This window comes from Phialemonium atrogriseum (genome assembly GCF_030411735.1).
Source record: "Phialemonium atrogriseum strain 8032-3 unplaced genomic scaffold QBC33scaffold_2, whole genome shotgun sequence".
Classification (NCBI taxonomy): domain Eukaryota; kingdom Fungi; phylum Ascomycota; class Sordariomycetes; order Cephalothecales; family Cephalothecaceae; genus Phialemonium; species Phialemonium atrogriseum.
This window is the reverse complement of record NW_026848139.1, coordinates 1,857,885-1,876,012: the sequence shown is the minus strand read 5'-3', so window position 1 is coordinate 1,876,012 and position 18,128 is coordinate 1,857,885. Positions and strand designations below refer to the sequence as shown.

The window sequence follows — 18,128 nt, the reverse complement described above, 5'->3', positions numbered from 1 at the left end:
CTCTTATTGAGGCTACGAATATTTCCTCAAGTTGTCTTGCCACACTTCCAGTGCAAAGAAGCTGCTGACTAAGCCTACTGGCCCTCAGTCTACCAAGGCATATAGGGGTCGTCCCCAGGGGTCGGTCCTCAAGGCCCTCTCTTCTATTGAAAAGGAGCTAGACCTTAGGCTGACCAGGGCTTCATGATCGCTTGGCTCGGTACCTTGGTAGGTATATATAGCTGCCTGTTCTATCCTGCAGAAGCCTTCTTCTCTTCGAGTTTGGAAACAGCAATAATCTGGCTAAATTAAGCAAGTATTCTTCTGATAATTCGGACGTGTGAAATGACAGATAGGGAGAACACTGTCGCACCATGCGAACATAAAAAGTGGTTATCAAATATGCCCGGTGCAGTGACTGCCCCTGTGCTAGGACAGGGGACGATCACTATATTGGAATCCGCTCTACCGCAATAGGCTTGTTCCTAACAGAGCCGCTGGACCGGTAGAGCGATGGAAGGGTAGGAACCATCGTGGATCTTAGAAGTTCAGGCAAAGACTACGAAAAGCCGGTTAATTCACGACCCCATTACGGATTACCCATATGATTAGCCGTCGAGCATTACAGCAAGCTTGGCACCCCCGCAGCTTTCAAGACCGCTGATTCGTGCGGTACTGCATATTTATTTGTGTAGGAACCGCCAATTTATTACAGCGATCCTGGTTCGGACATGAGGCTGTTCGGAGCGCATTGCTCATCAAATGGACGCTTCCGTCGTCGGTAGCCGGCAACCGCCATTTAAAAGCATCCGGGGTTCATTAAACCAACCAATCAGGTGTTGCAACGAGCATGGCACTCAAGGTAGCTACCATAGTAGTAGATGACTGGGGAGCCCGGGAGGTCGCAATGTCAGCCCCACGATACCTCTCTACATATATGCGGCCCAGTCCCTCAGGGTCGTGGAGACCGTTCGTGGGTTATCTCAAGCCATCTTCCCCTTACTCCGTTGGTCAGCAACTCAGCCTTCTGCCCTTGTTTTTGTCAGGATGAAGTCCGCCATTCTCCTCCTGTTGGCGCCCCTTGCGGCCCTGGCCGCGCCCACCGGCGAGGATGTTGAGAAGCGTCAGTCGACAACAAGCATCGACGCGTTAATGAAGGCCAAGGGCAAGCTGTATTTTGGCACCTGCACCGACCAGGGCCGCCTGACGTCGGGCAAGAACGCGGCCGTGATCCAGGCCGACTTCGGCCAGGTCACCCCTGAGAACAGCATGAAGTGGCAGAGCATCGAGAACACCAAGGGGCAGTACAACTGGGGCCAGGCCGACTACCTCGTCAACTGGGCCGTCGAGAACAACAAGACGGTCCGAGGCCACACCTTCGTCTGGCACTCGCAGCTCGCCGGATGGGTTAGCGGCATTCGCGACAAGGCCCAACTGACCGAGGCCATCCAGACCCACATCACGACCATCATGACGAGGTACAAGGGCAAGATCAGGGCATATGTGAGTAATGTTTAGTGAACCGTGGATGGGCAATCGGTGGGCCAGAGACTCACATACTTGCGTACCATGCAGGACGTCGCCAACGAGATATTCAACGAGGACGGCTCGCTGCGCTCGTCCGTCTTCTCCGACGTCCTCGGCGAGGACTTTGTCCGCATCGCCTTCGAGGCTGCGCGAGCGGCCGACCCGGACGCGAAGCTCTACATCAATGACTACAACCTCGACAGCCCGACGGCGGCCAAGCTGACCAACGGCATGGTCGCGCACGTCAAGAAGTGGCTCGCCGCCGGCATCCCCATCGACGGCATCGGCACCCAGGGCCACCTCAACGCCGGCCAGGGCTCCGCCCTCGCCAGCGCCATCAAGGCCCTCGCCGACACGGGCGTCTCCGAGGTCGCCGTCACCGAGCTGGACATCCAGGGCAACAACGCGCAGGACTACGCCGCCGTCACAAAGGGCTGCCTGGCCGTCGAGAAGTGCGTCGGGATTACCGTCTGGGGTGTTAGGGATCCGGTAAGACTCATTTATTTTTCACTTTCCTTTTTGTTGCTGGCGCGTCTCCTTAGCTCTGAAGAGTAATCAATGTCTAACTTGTTGGCCCCCTTCTAGGATTCGTGGAGACCCCAGGGCAACCCCCTCCTCTTTGACAGCTCCTTCAACCCCAAGCCTGCCTACGATGCCATCGCACAGGCTCTTCAGTAAATCTGAGGACTGAGATTCAGGTTTCGACAATTGGAAATCGGCGCACCAGCGCGTAGTTAGGTTAGGGTTGCTTTGGGCATGGCCGTCAGTGTCGTGGAACTTGGGAAGACTGATAGTTGAAGCTATCATTCAATGTACGTTGTTTTGCGGTGACTGGCCAGAACTGGCAGAGTCTGTAGATAATACGTTCTCCACATGTGATCCACCATCTGTCGGTGCATGTCGATAACACGCCAACGTGAGCGGGATAAAAACGCATGTGCTTCCGTCTCTCCATCGTGGCCTCTTAGCTTCTTGGCTACTTCTCCACAGGGTTGTTTTCACTGGTTAACTGAGGTAGTGAGAGAATGGGTAGTGTTGCTTTGTTCCGCCGGGCCATGTCCAGCTGGGAGGACCTAAAGGTGGAAATTGGTTGTTTGGTGAATATCTGCGATTCCCCAGGGCCGGGCTTGGGGGCAAGTACTGTGATTGATTATGTTTCCCTCTCTTTCTCGACTAGCCTCTGAGGTTTCATCACCCTTTAGACTTCTAACTAACAACTGACTTCTTTTCTGTTACCACACTTGGGTACACATGTCGCGACAATTTAAATGGAGTTAATGGACATGAATCAAAGCTCATTGATCAAGTGTTATAGCCGGTCAAGGTTATATCGCGAATAGTCACTGAGGAAACAAATCAATGGCAAGTGATCGAACATGATCCTCTAGAGTCATGATTCTCAATTAACTCTCAATACTCTCCCATATTCGGAGACTTTGAGCAAGCTAGAAAATACCAAAACTGCAAGGTGTTCGATTAATTACGTCTACTACTCATTGAGATGAGTTGGTCTAAACGTAGACTAAGCAATTCGCCCCTAGATGCTCTCTAATTATGGACCAGAAAGAAAGATCTGCCCTCAAACCAACGCCTTCCAAGACCAACGCCAACGCCTCGCTTCCAACCCACAGTCGAAACCCAAGATAATTCGGTCCACCGTATTCGAAGTAACTACCCTCGGGCAATTAGAAGAAGTTGTCCTCCGGCGCCGGGCAAGTCCTTTTGCAGGGCAGGCAAGGCTCATCCCTCCACTTGATGTGGTGGTGCTTCTGGATGGGTCGCACGGGACAGACGGGAATCTGGTTCAATGCTAGCAGGGTCGGGTTGGTCTGTGTAAAGTACGGGATGCACCAGTCATAGGCATGCGTATTCCGGATCTCGATGAGGTGGCCGGGTTTCGTCTCCTTAGCAGCGTTCCGCTGAGGGCAGCGGGCATACTGGCACGGGCATCGTATGTCATGAACTACCACTGTGCACATCTTGTCAGAAGTGGTGGGAGGATGCGGAAAGTCGCGTAGAAGGTAGGTATGGTAATAATGCTTCAGGCTGGTAGTGTCCTTGCCGAGTATTGTGCAATGTCGCAGTTGGAGATGGCGATGAGAGGATCGGAATTTGAACGGCTTGGACTGTCAATATATACTTGCGGGAGGCACCCGAGTGAATGGACTTCTAAGGCACGACATGACAGCCATTTGACAGCATAGGGAGGTGAATAGCCACATAGTCAAGACCAGAACATGGCCGAGTTGCTAATGCCCGGCCCTGTGGTGTAATGCCAATATACCCGAGAGTTTCACTAAAGATTTGGTCTCTGTAACCTGGGATGGAATTTCCACTTGGTAATGTATTAGTACTGGTTCTCTATTAAAGTGAATTCAGTCTCTTGAAGGATATTCCCCGCGCATTATTCCGTCTATGAAGCACTGACACGGCACTTGAGACTATCCTCATCACTGAATTGGCGCAGAGAATAAGCTGGCTGGTTCGTTAGGTAGTGGCAATTGCAATTCCTAAAGTTCAGGGGTTGTCATACATGCATGGCCAAATTGGGTTACATGACGCCGCGTTCCTTAGCTGTGGAACCGCGACCATGGATACTGCGCGAGAGGCAAGCTCTGTTCAGATAAGCGCGATACTAACAAACTCGAAAAGCGTATCTGCGACTTCCAAACGCCCTTCTTTTAAATATCTAGCTTGCTACAACAGAGTGGACACTGCAGGAGAAAGAGGCACGGCGGCAACTTCAAAAGCCCCCATAGAGAGCAAGCATCCATTTGCGGTGCAGCCATCTACGTATAATAACTCGCCACCGCCCCGGGTAATTAGCAGTCCTCTCAAGCTCCAAGACTCCGATCCGACTGCCCTTGCGATATGCCTTCCAAAGGAGCCCGAGAACCAAAAGACAAACAGGTGGATATTCTTTAATAAACTTACGTTGATAGAACGTTTCGTACAGCAGTTATACGACTACGAAATTGAGGAAACCATCCTCATACTCCGCATAATTAGACGGTCCCTCGGAACTAAATGATTGGGCAAGCAAAGGGGGTTAAAGCGGGAGAGGTCGAGTTGAAGCTAGCTTTTGGATCTCGTGAGTAAGTATTGAGACAGAACCTACGAAATCTCTTTTTCACTTTCAAAGGGTTAATACAAGTCATCGAGGTAGAAATGGACGAATCGAACTGCTCAAAATCAACAGAACCACACCGCGAGTCTCTCCCCCTTGTTGACTATCTCTTGGCACAACCATCAAGCGATCAAGGGCTACTAAATACTGCACCCTATGCTGAAGATACCCCGAGTCACCAAATATTTACGACATACCCAGTGAGTTGTTGCTACGGCAAGGAACACTCTTTAGGCCAAGGTGTGGTAGTACAGGTCAAGGCCGGGCATAATTTAATCCACTCGATAAAAGCACAGCCTCGGAACCACCTCCATAGGCCAAACACTAACATGACTTGGGTTACATGAAGGCCCGAATGCCGTTGCTCCACATCTGGAGCCGGGCCCAGAGTATTTTTATTTGTCACACGACTGCCCCATTCCCAACGCACAGCATTTCCAACCGCGCAGTTAGGAGATAATTAGAGTCAATTGCCCAGTATCGACAACTTCATGCATTTATGTTCGGCAGAAACCCACTGCCAATTTCCGAAGCCGTGGAACCAGCCCCGTCCAGGGACACTGCATTGTTTTCTATCCTGAGTCAAAATCATTCCAGCTTCTATTCAGATTCTATTTACACTCCATATAGGTAGTCTACACGGGATTTGCCCCCCTTCAAATACAACTAAAGCCAGCCCCAAACGCCCCGCTCGTGAAACTCATCGATGGATATGGGCAAGGCACCAAAGATCGCCGGCATTATCATCACTAATCAGACATCATAAAGAGGAAATCTGGTCCACAGCGGGATCCAAGTTCCAAGTTCCAAGTTCCAAGTTCCAATTTCCCCAGAGTTACGCCTTGCTCACTTCGTCTTTGACGTATGTGTTGGACCAAACACTGCGTTTCGGTTGAAGGAGCCTCGGGAAGCCCATATAAGGCGTGTTAATCGGGGTTTCGGCTCCAGTATAAAGGAATACGTCGTAGAGGAAGCCGCCAGTCAAGCATCCGAGGAACGGGGCGACCATGGGGATCTGCACAGGTGGGCTGCATTAATGCGCATTCACAACAGCGGGTAAATCAAGAGGTAAATCCACTCACCCAGAAGTAATACCCCCCCGCAGACCAGACCTCGGGGCCGTACCCGATCATGTACGTGACGAGGCGTGGCCCAAAGTCCCGGGCCAAGTTGATGGCGTAACCCGTCTCCCAGCCGAAGCAGGCGCCGAGGCCGAAGATGAGGAAGAACAGGGAGAGCGGCATCAGCTTCCCGGCGCCGTTGTCGAGAAGGCTGTAGATGACGAACTGCAGGATGGCGCTGGCGAGGAACTCGGAGAAGAACATGCCGGTCCGCGTCATGAAGGGCTGCGGGTACGTGCAGAAGATGCCGGCCGTCGACATGTTGCCGCCCACGGTGCGCACCCCGTGGCCCTCGAAGTTGTCGATCGCCGACCGGTAGTTGCCGTACACCACCGCCGCGCCCGCCATGGCGCCCAGCACCTGCGCCGCCGCGTACACGGGGAGCTTGCGCCAGGGGAACTTGCGGTACACGCAGTTGGACAGCGTGATGGCCGGGTTCAGGTGCCCGCCTGACTTGCCGGCCACGTAGAACCCGAGCATGACTCCGAGACTGGGCAGGATGTCAGTATACGAGGAGGAAAGAACAGAGAAAAGCAACAATTAAGCAGTAGAGGGAAATAAAAAGGTAGACTCTACCCCCAGCCCCAAGAAATGCTCTGGTAGTCACCACTTTTCTTGTCACTTAGAGTGACCTGGGCGACAGACCCGTCTCCAAACAGTATCATGATGAAGACGCCGAAGAACTCGGAGAAAGCGTCCTGCATCACGGTCCGGGCCCTCGGCCACGCCAGGTCTGGCTCGTCAGCCGGCACCGGCGCGGGCGTCGGGGGCTTCACGGGGGCGTCATGGGCGGTGGCGAAGGCCCGCTCGTCGTGCGTCGACTCGATCCCCATCGGGAGGACTGCCTGCTCGGACTTGGCGGCCGAGCCCAAGGACGGGAAGGAGGCATGCGAGAAGGAGGGGGAGGGGGATGGAGAAGAAAACGTCGGGGGGATGGCCATGGGAAAAGGTTATAGGTGGGAGGTTCGTCCCCAGCGGGGAGGGGAAAGGGGTGGGGGGTCTGTTTTAGAGTTTTCGAGATATTTTGTTTCGATGTGGACCCTCCAGACGTCGTTATCAGTGGTGAAGACGCGTGCGATATAAAAAGCCCAAGCGCAGAGAGTTTTGTGATATTGTTTATGTGTGCATAAGATTGCATGCAGTGTGGGCTGGGGAAGAAGATGGAGGTCGTTGGGATGATGCGTATATCAAGGATATTCCCATCAATGTTCTCAAGCCGAGGCAGGATCTTGCACGACGGCATGTTGCCACCAAACTTTCTGCATTGATAGGCGCACCGACCCACTGGCGGATCCCCGATTCGGCTTCGCCGGAGCGGAGTCCCACTGTCTCTTCCGCCATAATGTCCCTAGAACGCTGCCTATAGGACCTGAAACTTAGTGGGAAACCCTAACCAAGGGCGATCTGAGCTTGAAGTATCCACCGGACATGCCACTAGATCCTTTGAGTACAGATTATGGAGACTCAATCCTCGGATGGCGAGACAATGGTTCTTCCATCGAGTTGCTTGGTGTGCTCTCGAACAGTTGCTCGAAACCGTGGCAACCTAGGTGGATAGCTAATGGGATTCGGCAGATGCAGATGCGAGGATGGACTGCAGCATCTCGAAACTGTGAAGAAAAGCCATGACGCAAAGTTTGGCTGAATCTTCAAACACTAGCAAGTCATGAGGTACGCCCAGATTCGCGACCATGATTCGGGTGGACTGACGTCAGAGTGTCTTTGCATACGCTAATCGCAGGTATGTACGCCAAGATCTTCGGCATGCAGGGGGTATGGTCGGCACACGAGTGCTAGCCTGGTAAACCCCCGTGGTATTTCCGGGGCAGTAGCTGATCACTAGGATTCTTGTATATGCGTAATAAGTACCGTCGATGTTGCCGGGAGAGTATTAAGCTTACGGGCCCCGACCTCGTCCCTCGGATCAGTGTACACAGCCGTTAGGCATCCGAAGTGCCCCGTGCGTTCCGGCCATGTACGGATGGCAAAAACGTGGGGCTCCGGAATCCCGTCACATAGTGCCATGTTCTTGGACCGTTCGGCAGACTGGACAAGTACCCAGAGTATCGGAGCTTTAAATGATGGATGGATTGGAAGAAGGACGTATCCAAAAGGGAAACACTCTTTTCTACCACCCGTTTCTCAATGGCTGCCTTTTGCGGGTTGCATCGGAGCACAATCTCGGGAGTGGGGCGGACCTTCGTTTTGATGGCAATGTGAGAGGATTGAGGCCGTTTGGTCACCATGTCGATCGACACAGAAGGCCGGCCTTGGTTCCACCGGGCACCGCCGGGTCGGCCCGCAAGAAAGCCGAGCCCATATTGATATTTTCTACGTCTCTTGGGATGGTTTATCCCTTTGGCAGCTCGACAAGTGTCGGTGCTGATTGCCGGGGAGGTCGACCACGCTCGATACTAACCAGCTTGGTGCATATACCTGGCAGGGCTCCCCACAACGAAGCTACTCCAATAAGCCCTGTATAGATCCGGATCTCCGGTCTTGCGTAGGCGGTCGGGGGGTCACGTGAGCATGTGGCCGCAATGTCCTCCCCAATCTGAGAGAAAGGGGCGACTTGGACAGTAGGTACCTTTACGTATAATCATTTCTCAACTGGCAGGTACTACCGGTCTATCTATCCAAACAAAGTAGGTGCAGACGCTCGTGACCATGTTGTACCTCCTGCCCCTCCGAAGCCTCTTGGCCACTCGAGTTGAGTATCTTCCAAGACAATCCCCCATGCCCGTTCGTCGAACCCGGGCGAGTCCAATGCGTCTTATTTCCTTCATCTTCTAATCGCCTCCAAATATTTTGTCAATCAATTCTACGATACCGGAGGGGATCTGGCCGACCGATCCCGATCCTCCCCCCGGCCACAAAAAAGAACCCGCCATCATGTCGGCAGGCTGGCACTGGGACGGGCCCCGAGTTGGCCAGAGGATCCCAGGCCAACGGACTCCCTTCCCAACCGGCGGTGAGCCGAGAGAGGACCCAGTCCAACCAAACTTTACTCCCGAATCTATGCATAATGCATCCCTGAACGATGGGTTTCCGAGACATGTTCAACAAACATCAACGTACCATGTCCCTCGTTCCATGTTGTCGGGCTTTGATCACCACGGACTTGATGAATTCGGTTCGTCCTCCGTGCCCAATATGGCGGTTATGATGACGCTGACTGTGGTACGGGTGTAGATCGACGGCTCTTGGGCATTCCGTCACCGCACACTTCCAGTGCAACGATCCACGGCACCCAGCGGATTTCACTCCCACCAAGTAATTTTCCCACCCGTTCGTCTGTCCCGGTTGGACATCCTACAAGCTACTCTGGACTCTCATTCCCCAATGGTCCCTTCCCTGGAACTCAATGTTCTCTCGGATCCCAATTCTCCGGGAGTCAGATGCCCAACCCTGCAACACTGAATACGGCGACCCGAGCGCCAGCTCATCGGTTGAGAGAACTGCATCCCGGCTTGCAGCAGGATACACCGCCATTCTACTCGGGTGAGTACTTTCCGCCTCTTCCTGATTATTCAATACTAATTAGGACAGCATCCTACGAACATGGCCAAGGCACGAGGAAGCCATCCACAACTGCAACGTCGTCCTCAGAACCTGGAAGTTCAAGCCCAGCTGCAAGAGCCGGTCTTCGCAAGCACTCTCACGCGTCATATCCAACCGACCCACAACCGACACAGATGAGCTTGTCGCCCTCCCAGCCGCAGAAAATCCTGTCTTCTCAGATGGAGCTTCCTCACGCGCCTCCGATGGCAAACGGGATACCTCTCATCAGCCCTCGACAGGCACTGCCCGACAAGTTCCGAGCACTGTTTCCCTACGAAGTGTTCAACGCAGTACAATCCAAGTGCTTCGATGCGGTATACTGCTCTAATGACAATGTTGTGGTTTCGGCCCCGACGGGGAGCGGCAAGACAGTGATCCTGGAACTAGCAGTGTGCAAACTGGTTGCCGAACGGGGCAACGAGAACTTCAAGATCGTCTATCAAGCCCCGACAAAAGCCCTCTGCTCGGAGCGTACGCGGGATTGGGAGAAGAAATTCGGCCACATGAATCTCCAATGCGCCGAACTGACTGGAGACACTTCCTACTCTGAAATGCGGCGCGTTGGCAACGCCTCGATTATCATCACGACCCCTGAGAAATGGGATTCCATCACCAGAAAGTGGCACGATCACCGAAAGCTTCTTCAGATGGTTGAGCTTTTCCTGATTGACGAGGTCCATATCCTCAAGGATGTTCGTGGGGCCACATTGGAAGCCGTGGTATCACGCATGAAGACCATTGGCGCAAATGTCCGCTTTGTGGCACTGAGCGCGACCGTACCCAACTCTGGGGACATCGCCAAATGGCTTGGGCGAGATCACACAAACCAGCATCTTCCCGCTCGTCGAGAGGTCTTCGGCGAGGATCTCCGACCAGTCAAGCTCAAGAAGTACGTGTACGGTTACGACTGCAATGGGAATGACTACATCTTCGACAAGTTCCTCGACCAAAAGCTCCCCATGCTGCTTGCAAACCATACGCGCCGAAAGCCAATCCTCATTTTCTGCTTCACCCGGAAATCCTGTGAAACGACGGCCGCCAAGCTTGCTGAGCTGTGGGCCGCCATGGGCAACGACGACAAAATTTGGCACGCTCCTTCCAGCCGCATTCCCGTCGTCAGCAGGGAGCTTCAAGAGATCGTCCAATTCGGGGTTGCGTTCCATCACGCCGGTCTCGATGCCCAGGACCGCAACACCGTGGAGAAGCACTTCCTTAAGGGCGATCTGGGGGTCATTTGCTGCACTTCCACTCTCGCCGTGGGCGTCAATTTGCCCTGTCACACGGTCGTGCTGAAGGGTACTGTCGGGTTTCAAGACGGTCGGCTGCAGGACTATTCTGACTTGGAGGCCATGCAAATGCTGGGACGCGCCGGCAGGCCACAGTTCGATGACAGTGCGAATGCCATCATCCTTACCAGAAACGCCAACAAAGGGCGGTACGAAAAGATGGTATCGGGACAGGAGATCCTGGAGAGCACCCTTCATCTTCACCTCATTGAGCACCTCAATTCCGAGATTGGTTTGCGTACCATTGGCGACCTCCCATCCGCGAAGAAGTGGCTGAGCGGGACGTTTCTGAGTGTTCGAATGCGACGAAACCCTGACCATTATCGGCTAACCGAGTCGGCATCGTGCATACAGGACACTGATGACCGGCTGGCGGAAATATGCGAGCGAGATATAAAGCTATTGCAGGAGCTTGGCCTAACGACCCAAGGCCAGTCATTCACGGCAACTGAGTACGGATGCGCCATGGCCAAGTATATGGTCGAGTTCAACACGATGAAGCTGCTGCTTGAGCTTCCAAGAGCAGTGAAGATGGAAGAACTTGTGGGTAGTCCAGCCGCAGTTCCAAGACCGGCTGAGCATTGGCTGACATACCTTCCAGCTGAATACTGTCTCCAGAGCGGCGGAATTCAAGGAGTTTCGTTTCAAGCCAGCAGAGAGAGTCCTTTTCCGGGAAGTCAACAGATCTCCTTTCATCATGTTCCCGATCAGGGAGTCGGTCACCCAGACCTGGCACAAGATATCCCTGCTCGTTCAGCTTCACCTTGGCGGCGGCGAATATCCCGACTCAACGGAAGGGTCGAAGCTCAAACGGCAGCTTATCATGGAGAAGAGACTCGTCTTTGAGCGACTACAGCGCCTCCTGTGCTGCGTCATTGACTGCAAGGGCCATGATCGCGACAGTATTGGTACTAGAACAGCCCTTGAACTTGCCAGATCCGTGGCCGCAGAGGCGTGGGAAGGGCGGCCGTCTCAGTTGCTGCAGATCCCATCGATTGGAGCAGTCGGCATGAGGAAGTTGGTAAGCCAGGACGTGCGGACAGTGTTGCAGCTTGCGGAGAAGGATTACAGCGAGATCGAGAGGCTCCTTGCGCGGAACCCGCCGTTTGGGAAGAAAACGCTCGACCATCTGGACAAGTTTCCCCGCCTCGCCATCGAGGCTTCGGTCACAGGCCACGGCATCACCTCGTTCGGCGGCAAAGACGTCCTCGCAGTCAACGTGAAGGCAGTTCTTCGTCACATGAACCCCAAAGGCCAGTCCAACTGGCTCGGCAAGATTCCGTTTGCGACGTTCCTCGCAGAGACCACTAGCGGTGCGCTGGTCTACTTCTGGCGTGGGAGTCTCAACAAGGTCGATAAAACAAGCGGGTTGGAGTTGAAATTTACCGCCGAGCTCAACGGAGCGAGTGATCAAATACAGTGCAACTTCGGTTGTCAGGAGATTGTTGGCGCTTGTGTCTCAAAGTCCGTCAAGCACAATATCCCAGCCTCGGCCTTCCCGAAAGCACAGAACGACGAATCCCAAGTTCGTCATTCTCACATCAACAGGACGTTTGAGGAGGGGAATGACGCGGACATTTGTGATGCTGAACTTCTGGAGGCGGCAGAGCTCGTGAACACAGTTGAAGAACAGCGCGCCGGAGAAGTTCCGGAACCAGACGACGACGACGAGTTTCCGCTCATTAATGAGCTGCTCGGATCGACAACGCCGCAGTCGCAGTTCCGACTTTGGGGCTCGGGTCCCTTGAGCAGTCGGCACGCCCCAGGACCTGAGGCTGAGCTCCAACGTGAGCCTGTCCAGCTGCCGAACGGGAGGTGGCAGTGCAACCACGCCTGCAGCGGAGGTGTTCCAACCAAAGCTGGCAAACTATGTACCCACCGATGCTGTAAAGATGGCCTTGATAAGCCTCGGAAGATCAAACCTTCTTCCAAAAAGAGAAAGACAGGCGGCGAGGATGGGGGTAGTCCTTCCGAGCCTGCACTGCCCCGTACCAATCCTATCGCCAGAGACGGATCAGTTGCCTGGAATAAGCGTCTAAAGGTACAAGACGGCGACATGGCTAGCACCAGAAAGCCCGACCACCAGTTACTCAATCCAGCACCAGCCGAGGAAACCAACTGGCGGAACACTGTCTGGGACGATTCTGATCTCGAGTGCATTGACCTCTCCGCCTTCAGTGATGATGATGCGGACCCGCACACGGAGTTACCAAAGGGGCAGAGAAGCAGAAAGAAGAGCATCTCAAGAGGTCGGGTCCAAGACGATATCGACGGCAAGTCGCAAGGCGGGCAGGTGAGTTACCGCTCGAACGCATCAGTTGTCCACCCAGGTACCAACGAGGGCGGTGAGATTATTTCGTCGCGGGGAGAGTCGACGGACTACGGTGACTTGGATGAGTTTGACCACGGCAGCGGAAACAAACTTGTTGGCAGCAAGCACACACAACCACAACAGGAACATGGACATGGTTCTCAAGGGCCCTTCAAATCTGGAGCTATGGACACCATGCTCTACTCCACAATTGCCAACCTCCCTATTTCGCCAATCGCAAACCAGCCAGAATCGATGGATGAATTGGACAACCGCTCGGCAAAGAAAGCAATTCGGGAGGCCGCGAAGTTATGTGATGTGGCTTCTTCCCCGTCCTCCCAAAGCGACCAGTCTTCGGATGCTCCCGAGAACGACTTTGACGAGCCCACGTGCCATAACCTCGGAGGCGAAGTCATGGCTGACGACGAAGCCACTAGAGCCCCTTCCCTAGGCCGTATGCAAACGAGCCATGACGATCTGGGCCCGGAGCCTGGCAATGGCGGTGGTACAGTTGCGGGGGAGGGACCGGGGAAGCAGGACGGTGAGCCTTCGTGGGTCCAGGACTTTGACCAAGACTTTGTCGACCTATTCCGGGGCTATGTGACCTTCGTCTGAACGATGGGAGCAAACTGATCTGGCGCGCCACCCACCCCGATTCCCCGTTGCTTGTTGAGGGAGAATGCCTTGGGACGAGTTAAAATGTCCAACCATAATTATGCTTACAGGCCGCCTAGTTGCTTTACAACCAGCATTTTATGGACTGACGAGATCCAGTCCTGGCATACACCAAATACTTGGTTTGATTTGTTTGCATGTTTCGTAATTGAGCGTAAACTAGTTGCGCACGAACGGGCAACCTCGTTTATGATATGTATAACTACGTGCTCAGATAGTACATATTAAGACCCACTGGCTTCTTTCTGTGCCATGCAAAGCCTCTGGGGCCCAGCACTCGTAATATTTCTACCTTATCTATTAAGGTCAGCGAGCCATTCCAGGTCTGCCAAAGATTGAAAATTGCCCTTGGATACCGGTCGCTCGCCTGCAATCTCTCCCGTGCCTCCTTCGCCTTGAATGTCCAAGAACCAAAAATGGTTGGCTGTTGGACCAGTACCCAAATTTGGGGAATCACTCCGAGTTTCATTCTCCAATTAATTCGACTTTGGTCCATTCAGGCTAACTCTCCGACCCAAAGAGGCTCGGGTGCTCCCTCACCCACCGACTAACCTCGTTGCAGGGCGCGCACCAGATATCCGGGTCGCCGGCGATGCGCTGCAGCACGTCCTCCATGACGGCGAACCTCTCCTCGCTGGTCTGCAGGAAGGGGTGGAACAGGACGGACAGGTAACCGCCCGCGGCGACGACCTCGTCGATCTTGGCGAGCAGGAACTCCCTGAACGCGCCGGGCGCGAGGCACTCCCTCGGCTCCCCGTGCGCCTCCCGGATGTCGGCGAACTTGTCCATGTAGTAGAACGCGTCGACGCCCCGCCACTCGAACGGCAGCACCACGACGCCCTCCCCGCCGACGCCGAAGGTGCCCAGCGGCGACACGTACTCGACGCCGTGCCGCCGCAGGAGGCCGTACGTCCGCTCGTTGACGGTTCCCCCCGGCGGTCGGAAGCCGGCGTACGTGATCCCCGCGTCGGAGGCGGCGGCGAAGCTGCGCCGGAAGTTGAGGTCCTCGTCGGCGGGCGACTGGGCCGCCCACGGCTCGTGCTGGTAGCCGTGCCAGGCCACCTCGTGGCCGCGGTTGCGCAGGTCCGCCACGGCGGCGGCGTACACGGCCAGGCTCCACGACTCGGCGAAGTAAGTCGCGCGCACGCCGTGGCGGGCTAGGGAGTCGAGCATGCGCGGGAGGGTGGTTGTCACGGAGGGGTGGTGGCCTGTTGGCTCGTGCGGCGGCCAGAGGCCCTTGTTCACGTCTTGGGCTTCGCCGAGGTTGTCCATTGTGAAGCTTATGGCTGCTTTGGCTGAGCTGGGCCAGCGGGTTTGGGCCATTGTTGAGGTTGTGGGGGGGCGCGGATAGGGGGTTGGGGAGGGCCGGTCAGAAGGCGGTCACTGGCTCTTCACCCCCGACTGGTTGGGCCGAATTATGCGGAAACCGGAGGTCGGAGCCAAGAGTTATCGAGAGTTGTGAATTCGTCGGCGGATGGTAATGGTTTTCAACATGACGTGGGCGAGAAAATCGAGATACCCGAAATCCCAAGATTCCCCGCTCCGGCAAATGCGGTGCCCCATTTTGCAGACGCCGTCTAACCTGCACTAATTTGTTGTGATGGAACTTTGTCCTGCAAATTTCGCCTTTGGCAGGATATCACTTATCTTTCACACTGCTTTTATTGTGAATGGGAACCTCATCTCAGCTCAGAAACTGCGAAAGGGTGAGTTGCGGGAATTAATGTGTGAGGATGACGAGATGGTCAGTTCTATTTACTTTGACTCATAAGTTCTAGAGCCAGCGCAGAGCGATGAAGGCAGAATGCCTACCCTACTGTAAATGAATAGGGGCGCCCCACGGCACGGTGATGAAGTACATCAGTGAGGCGGTGGCGGTGGTGCAACTCGTCGTCCCAAGAGCCGGTCTAGGCCCGAGGGTGCCCCGTCGAGCCCGTGTGCAACCCGCATCTGAAATTTCCAAGTACCCGCCCCTAGACCCACCTGAAGGAAAACTGCGGCTTGGCATTCTCCGCAGCTTGTTGCATTATTGGTTGGCTAACATCGTTACTATATAATCATGCTTAGACTGAATCGTTGCATAGCACTAAATCATCGGCCCTATAGCACAATGGTAGCGCGTTTGATTCCAACTGATTTTCAGAGGAACATATCAAAAGGTTGTCTGTTCGAGTCAGGCTAGGGTCACCATTCTTTTTGTCTTCATTTTTATTTAATTATTCCTCCAGTCCAAGCGGGGGGACGAGGATTGAAATGCGGCCTTTTTTTTGCCCCTGACGACTAACATTGCGTCTCAACCGACTCGACTGAAGGGGTAGAGGGGTAGAGCTTTCAAATCTTACCTACCTAGTGTGAGGATAGACAGAGACTACCACTAACTTTAGCTGACTAGGTAATTATCTACTAATCACTACTTTGTCTCTGCTGTTTGTTTGTGGCCTTACTAGGCAACTCCGGTGCGTTACCCTTTTTTGCTGTGCTGATGGACATGTGAATCCCGTCTGCTTTTACCTTCGTTTCGCCCACCGGTTGATTATCCTGACAGATCAGACAGTTCTATTCCATTCCTAATAATGCGTGGTTTACCTGTATTTCGCCCGCCCTATATGTATGGCTTGGCGAAGTTTGGTAATCCAAATGTAAGTTTTCTGGTTCAAAAGTACGCCTTGGGCCGTCTTATTCACACAACTCCACCGAGTTTCAAAAAGCACCATCATTATCTGGACTAATAGTGATGACTTTGTCAATCATGCCCGAGTACTTCGTAACACAGCGGAGTGAGGTTGCCCCTTCGCAGCTGAACTTTGAGAACATATCTTACAATGCTGACATGTAAGGGGTTGTGGGGTAATCAGCTGCCTGCCACACTATAGGGAAGGCTGATGCAGATCGGGACCTCGGAATGCAGATCCAATTCAGGTTACAGAGCCGATCGTCAAGACCGGCCAGCGCAGAGCTGTGGCGAAGCGCTTGGTCCCGTTACATTGGTGCCCGGTCAGCCCACACAGAGCTGACAATTCCTATCACTGGTCGAGCCGACGATGTTTCCTAGGCGAGGGCTTCGGCGGTGACAATAAGCAAAAGCATCCATCGGCCCGGTTGAGATCGTGACCTCACAGCCAATTGACTGGGATCTCGCCGATTGAAACGTTGCGGTCATTGAGCAGGTAATTAATTAAAATCACAGCTGAAATGCAGCAAGCACCGAGTCAACGCTACCGGATGTTTCATTTTGGGACTCACGGACGAATCAGGGTCGCAATTTGGGTTACCTTTCGGCCAAGAATAGAAAACTGGCGCATCACACGTACGCGGCAAGCCGCTGCATGTTGAGCTGGCGACCAGCCACGCGGTTTTAACACCGGATGATGTTGTAATTTTGACTCTTGAATACAACATCCCTGCCCAATCACCAAGAACCCCGGCTTGGAGTAGCATCACTTGGGGCATTGATCTCCATCCGCTGTAGGAATTTATCTTTTAAAGATAGGGCAATACAATGTCTGAGACCAGCGGTATCTGGAGTGTCGCATAAGACGGACATGGAATTGACCGGCTTAGGCCTTGATCGTCCGACACATCGTGAAGCTGGACAATATTCGACAAGATTTGAGCATTTTGAGGCAGAGACATCGGGAGCTACTGTAAGACGGGGATCGAATTGGCCGTCCTGATGGCACATAATCCCGTGGCTCTTGGGGCAGGCTCTTGGGGCATGGAATGGATATATAAGTAGAGGCATTGTCGGGGGATGGTGATGGGGAGAATAAGTCTCTCAATACCATCGCTGAATACCTTAGCCATCCTGAGCACTCCTCGGTAGGTTCCGCAAAGCGCTCATGTGCTCTCTCGATGCGCTATCCTGACCTTGTAGTGCTGACTCAGAGCTTCTCTCTCAAGGCACCGTAACGAACCCAAACAAAACAAAACAAACAAACCCACCACCATGCGCTTCCTCGGTCCCCTTGCCCTTTTCATCGCCGCCGCAGCGGCCACCGCTGACAGCACTCCGGAGCTGCAGCAGCTCGCCATCGGCGAGATCCAGCCCGGCGTCGAGGCGCGGGGCGAGGTGCTCGGCGGGCACCTGAAGAAGCGGGCGTGCGTGGCTAACGGGTGCAAGTGCGACAGCCGCGGCAAGCAGTTCCACTCGTGCGGCAACTGCGTGTGGACCAACAACGGCGCCTGGGTCATCACCAAGAAGCGGGTGGCCAACCACATCTTCGAGTGCGCTCCCAACGGCGACTGCTGCGACTACGGCGCCGCCGACGACTGCGGTGGCCCCAATGCTAGGTGCTACAAGCAGTGAGTGAGGAGTCTGGGCAGTGGAAGGGGGTGGAGAGACGGGCAGATGGTTGTGGGTGGAATCTCGGGGAGGGGCAATCTTTCATTCTCTAAATACGACTTTGGGCATACAGCTGTTCAGTCCCGTCTTGTGTGCCACGTCAGCATGTGGCCCTGTGTATTTCAGAGATCACTTCGTCCACAGAGCACAACGAACCTGTCACTCATTCTTGCTTATGTCTTCACTAGCCAAGAACGCC

General features: G+C 54.1%; 5 protein-coding genes and 1 non-coding gene across 6 annotated transcripts; 4 read left to right on the top strand and 2 right to left on the bottom strand.

Annotated features, from left to right (window-relative positions):
• Positions 1 to 1,026: 1,026 nt before the first annotated feature.
• Positions 1,027 to 2,352, top strand: QBC33DRAFT_616094 (glycoside hydrolase family 10 protein; the record flags this gene model as incomplete). The annotated part of the gene is made up of 3 exons (XM_060432651.1): positions 1,027 to 1,482; positions 1,555 to 1,995; positions 2,092 to 2,352. The coding sequence occupies 3 exons, from the start codon at positions 1,027 to 1,029 to the stop codon at positions 2,182 to 2,184; spliced, it is 990 nt and encodes a 329-aa protein (XP_060288122.1). The 3' UTR covers positions 2,185 to 2,352.
• Positions 2,353 to 5,468: 3,116 nt separating this feature from the next.
• QBC33DRAFT_555066 (aquaporin-like protein) lies at positions 5,469 to 6,695 on the bottom strand (the record flags this gene model as incomplete). The annotated part of the gene is made up of 3 exons (XM_060429591.1): positions 5,469 to 5,648; positions 5,716 to 6,244; positions 6,331 to 6,695. The coding sequence occupies 3 exons, from the start codon at positions 6,693 to 6,695 to the stop codon at positions 5,469 to 5,471; spliced, it is 1,074 nt and encodes a 357-aa protein (XP_060288121.1).
• Positions 6,696 to 8,594: 1,899 nt separating this feature from the next.
• On the top strand, positions 8,595 to 13,840 carry QBC33DRAFT_525154 (P-loop containing nucleoside triphosphate hydrolase protein). The gene is made up of 4 exons (XM_060426787.1): positions 8,595 to 8,887; positions 8,947 to 9,255; positions 9,304 to 11,144; positions 11,203 to 13,840. Exons 1-4 carry the CDS (start codon positions 8,647 to 8,649, stop codon positions 13,525 to 13,527), a joined length of 4,716 nt encoding a protein of 1,571 aa, XP_060288120.1. The 5' UTR covers positions 8,595 to 8,646; the 3' UTR covers positions 13,528 to 13,840.
• Positions 13,826 to 14,910, bottom strand: QBC33DRAFT_592632 (uncharacterized protein; the record flags this gene model as incomplete). The annotated part of the gene is made up of 1 exon (XM_060431691.1): positions 13,826 to 14,910. The coding sequence occupies one exon, from the start codon at positions 14,908 to 14,910 to the stop codon at positions 14,089 to 14,091; it is 822 nt and encodes a 273-aa protein (XP_060288119.1). The 3' UTR covers positions 13,826 to 14,088.
• Positions 14,911 to 15,683: 773 nt separating this feature from the next.
• Positions 15,684 to 15,774, top strand: QBC33DRAFT_t17. Its single transcript has one exon. It is a non-coding gene; the product is annotated as a tRNA-Trp (tRNA).
• A 1,759-nt stretch (positions 15,775 to 17,533) lies between these two features.
• On the top strand, positions 17,534 to 17,893 carry QBC33DRAFT_555063 (uncharacterized protein; the record flags this gene model as incomplete). The annotated part of the gene is made up of 1 exon (XM_060429590.1): positions 17,534 to 17,893. The coding sequence occupies one exon, from the start codon at positions 17,534 to 17,536 to the stop codon at positions 17,891 to 17,893; it is 360 nt and encodes a 119-aa protein (XP_060288118.1).
• Positions 17,894 to 18,128: the final 235 nt, after the last annotated feature.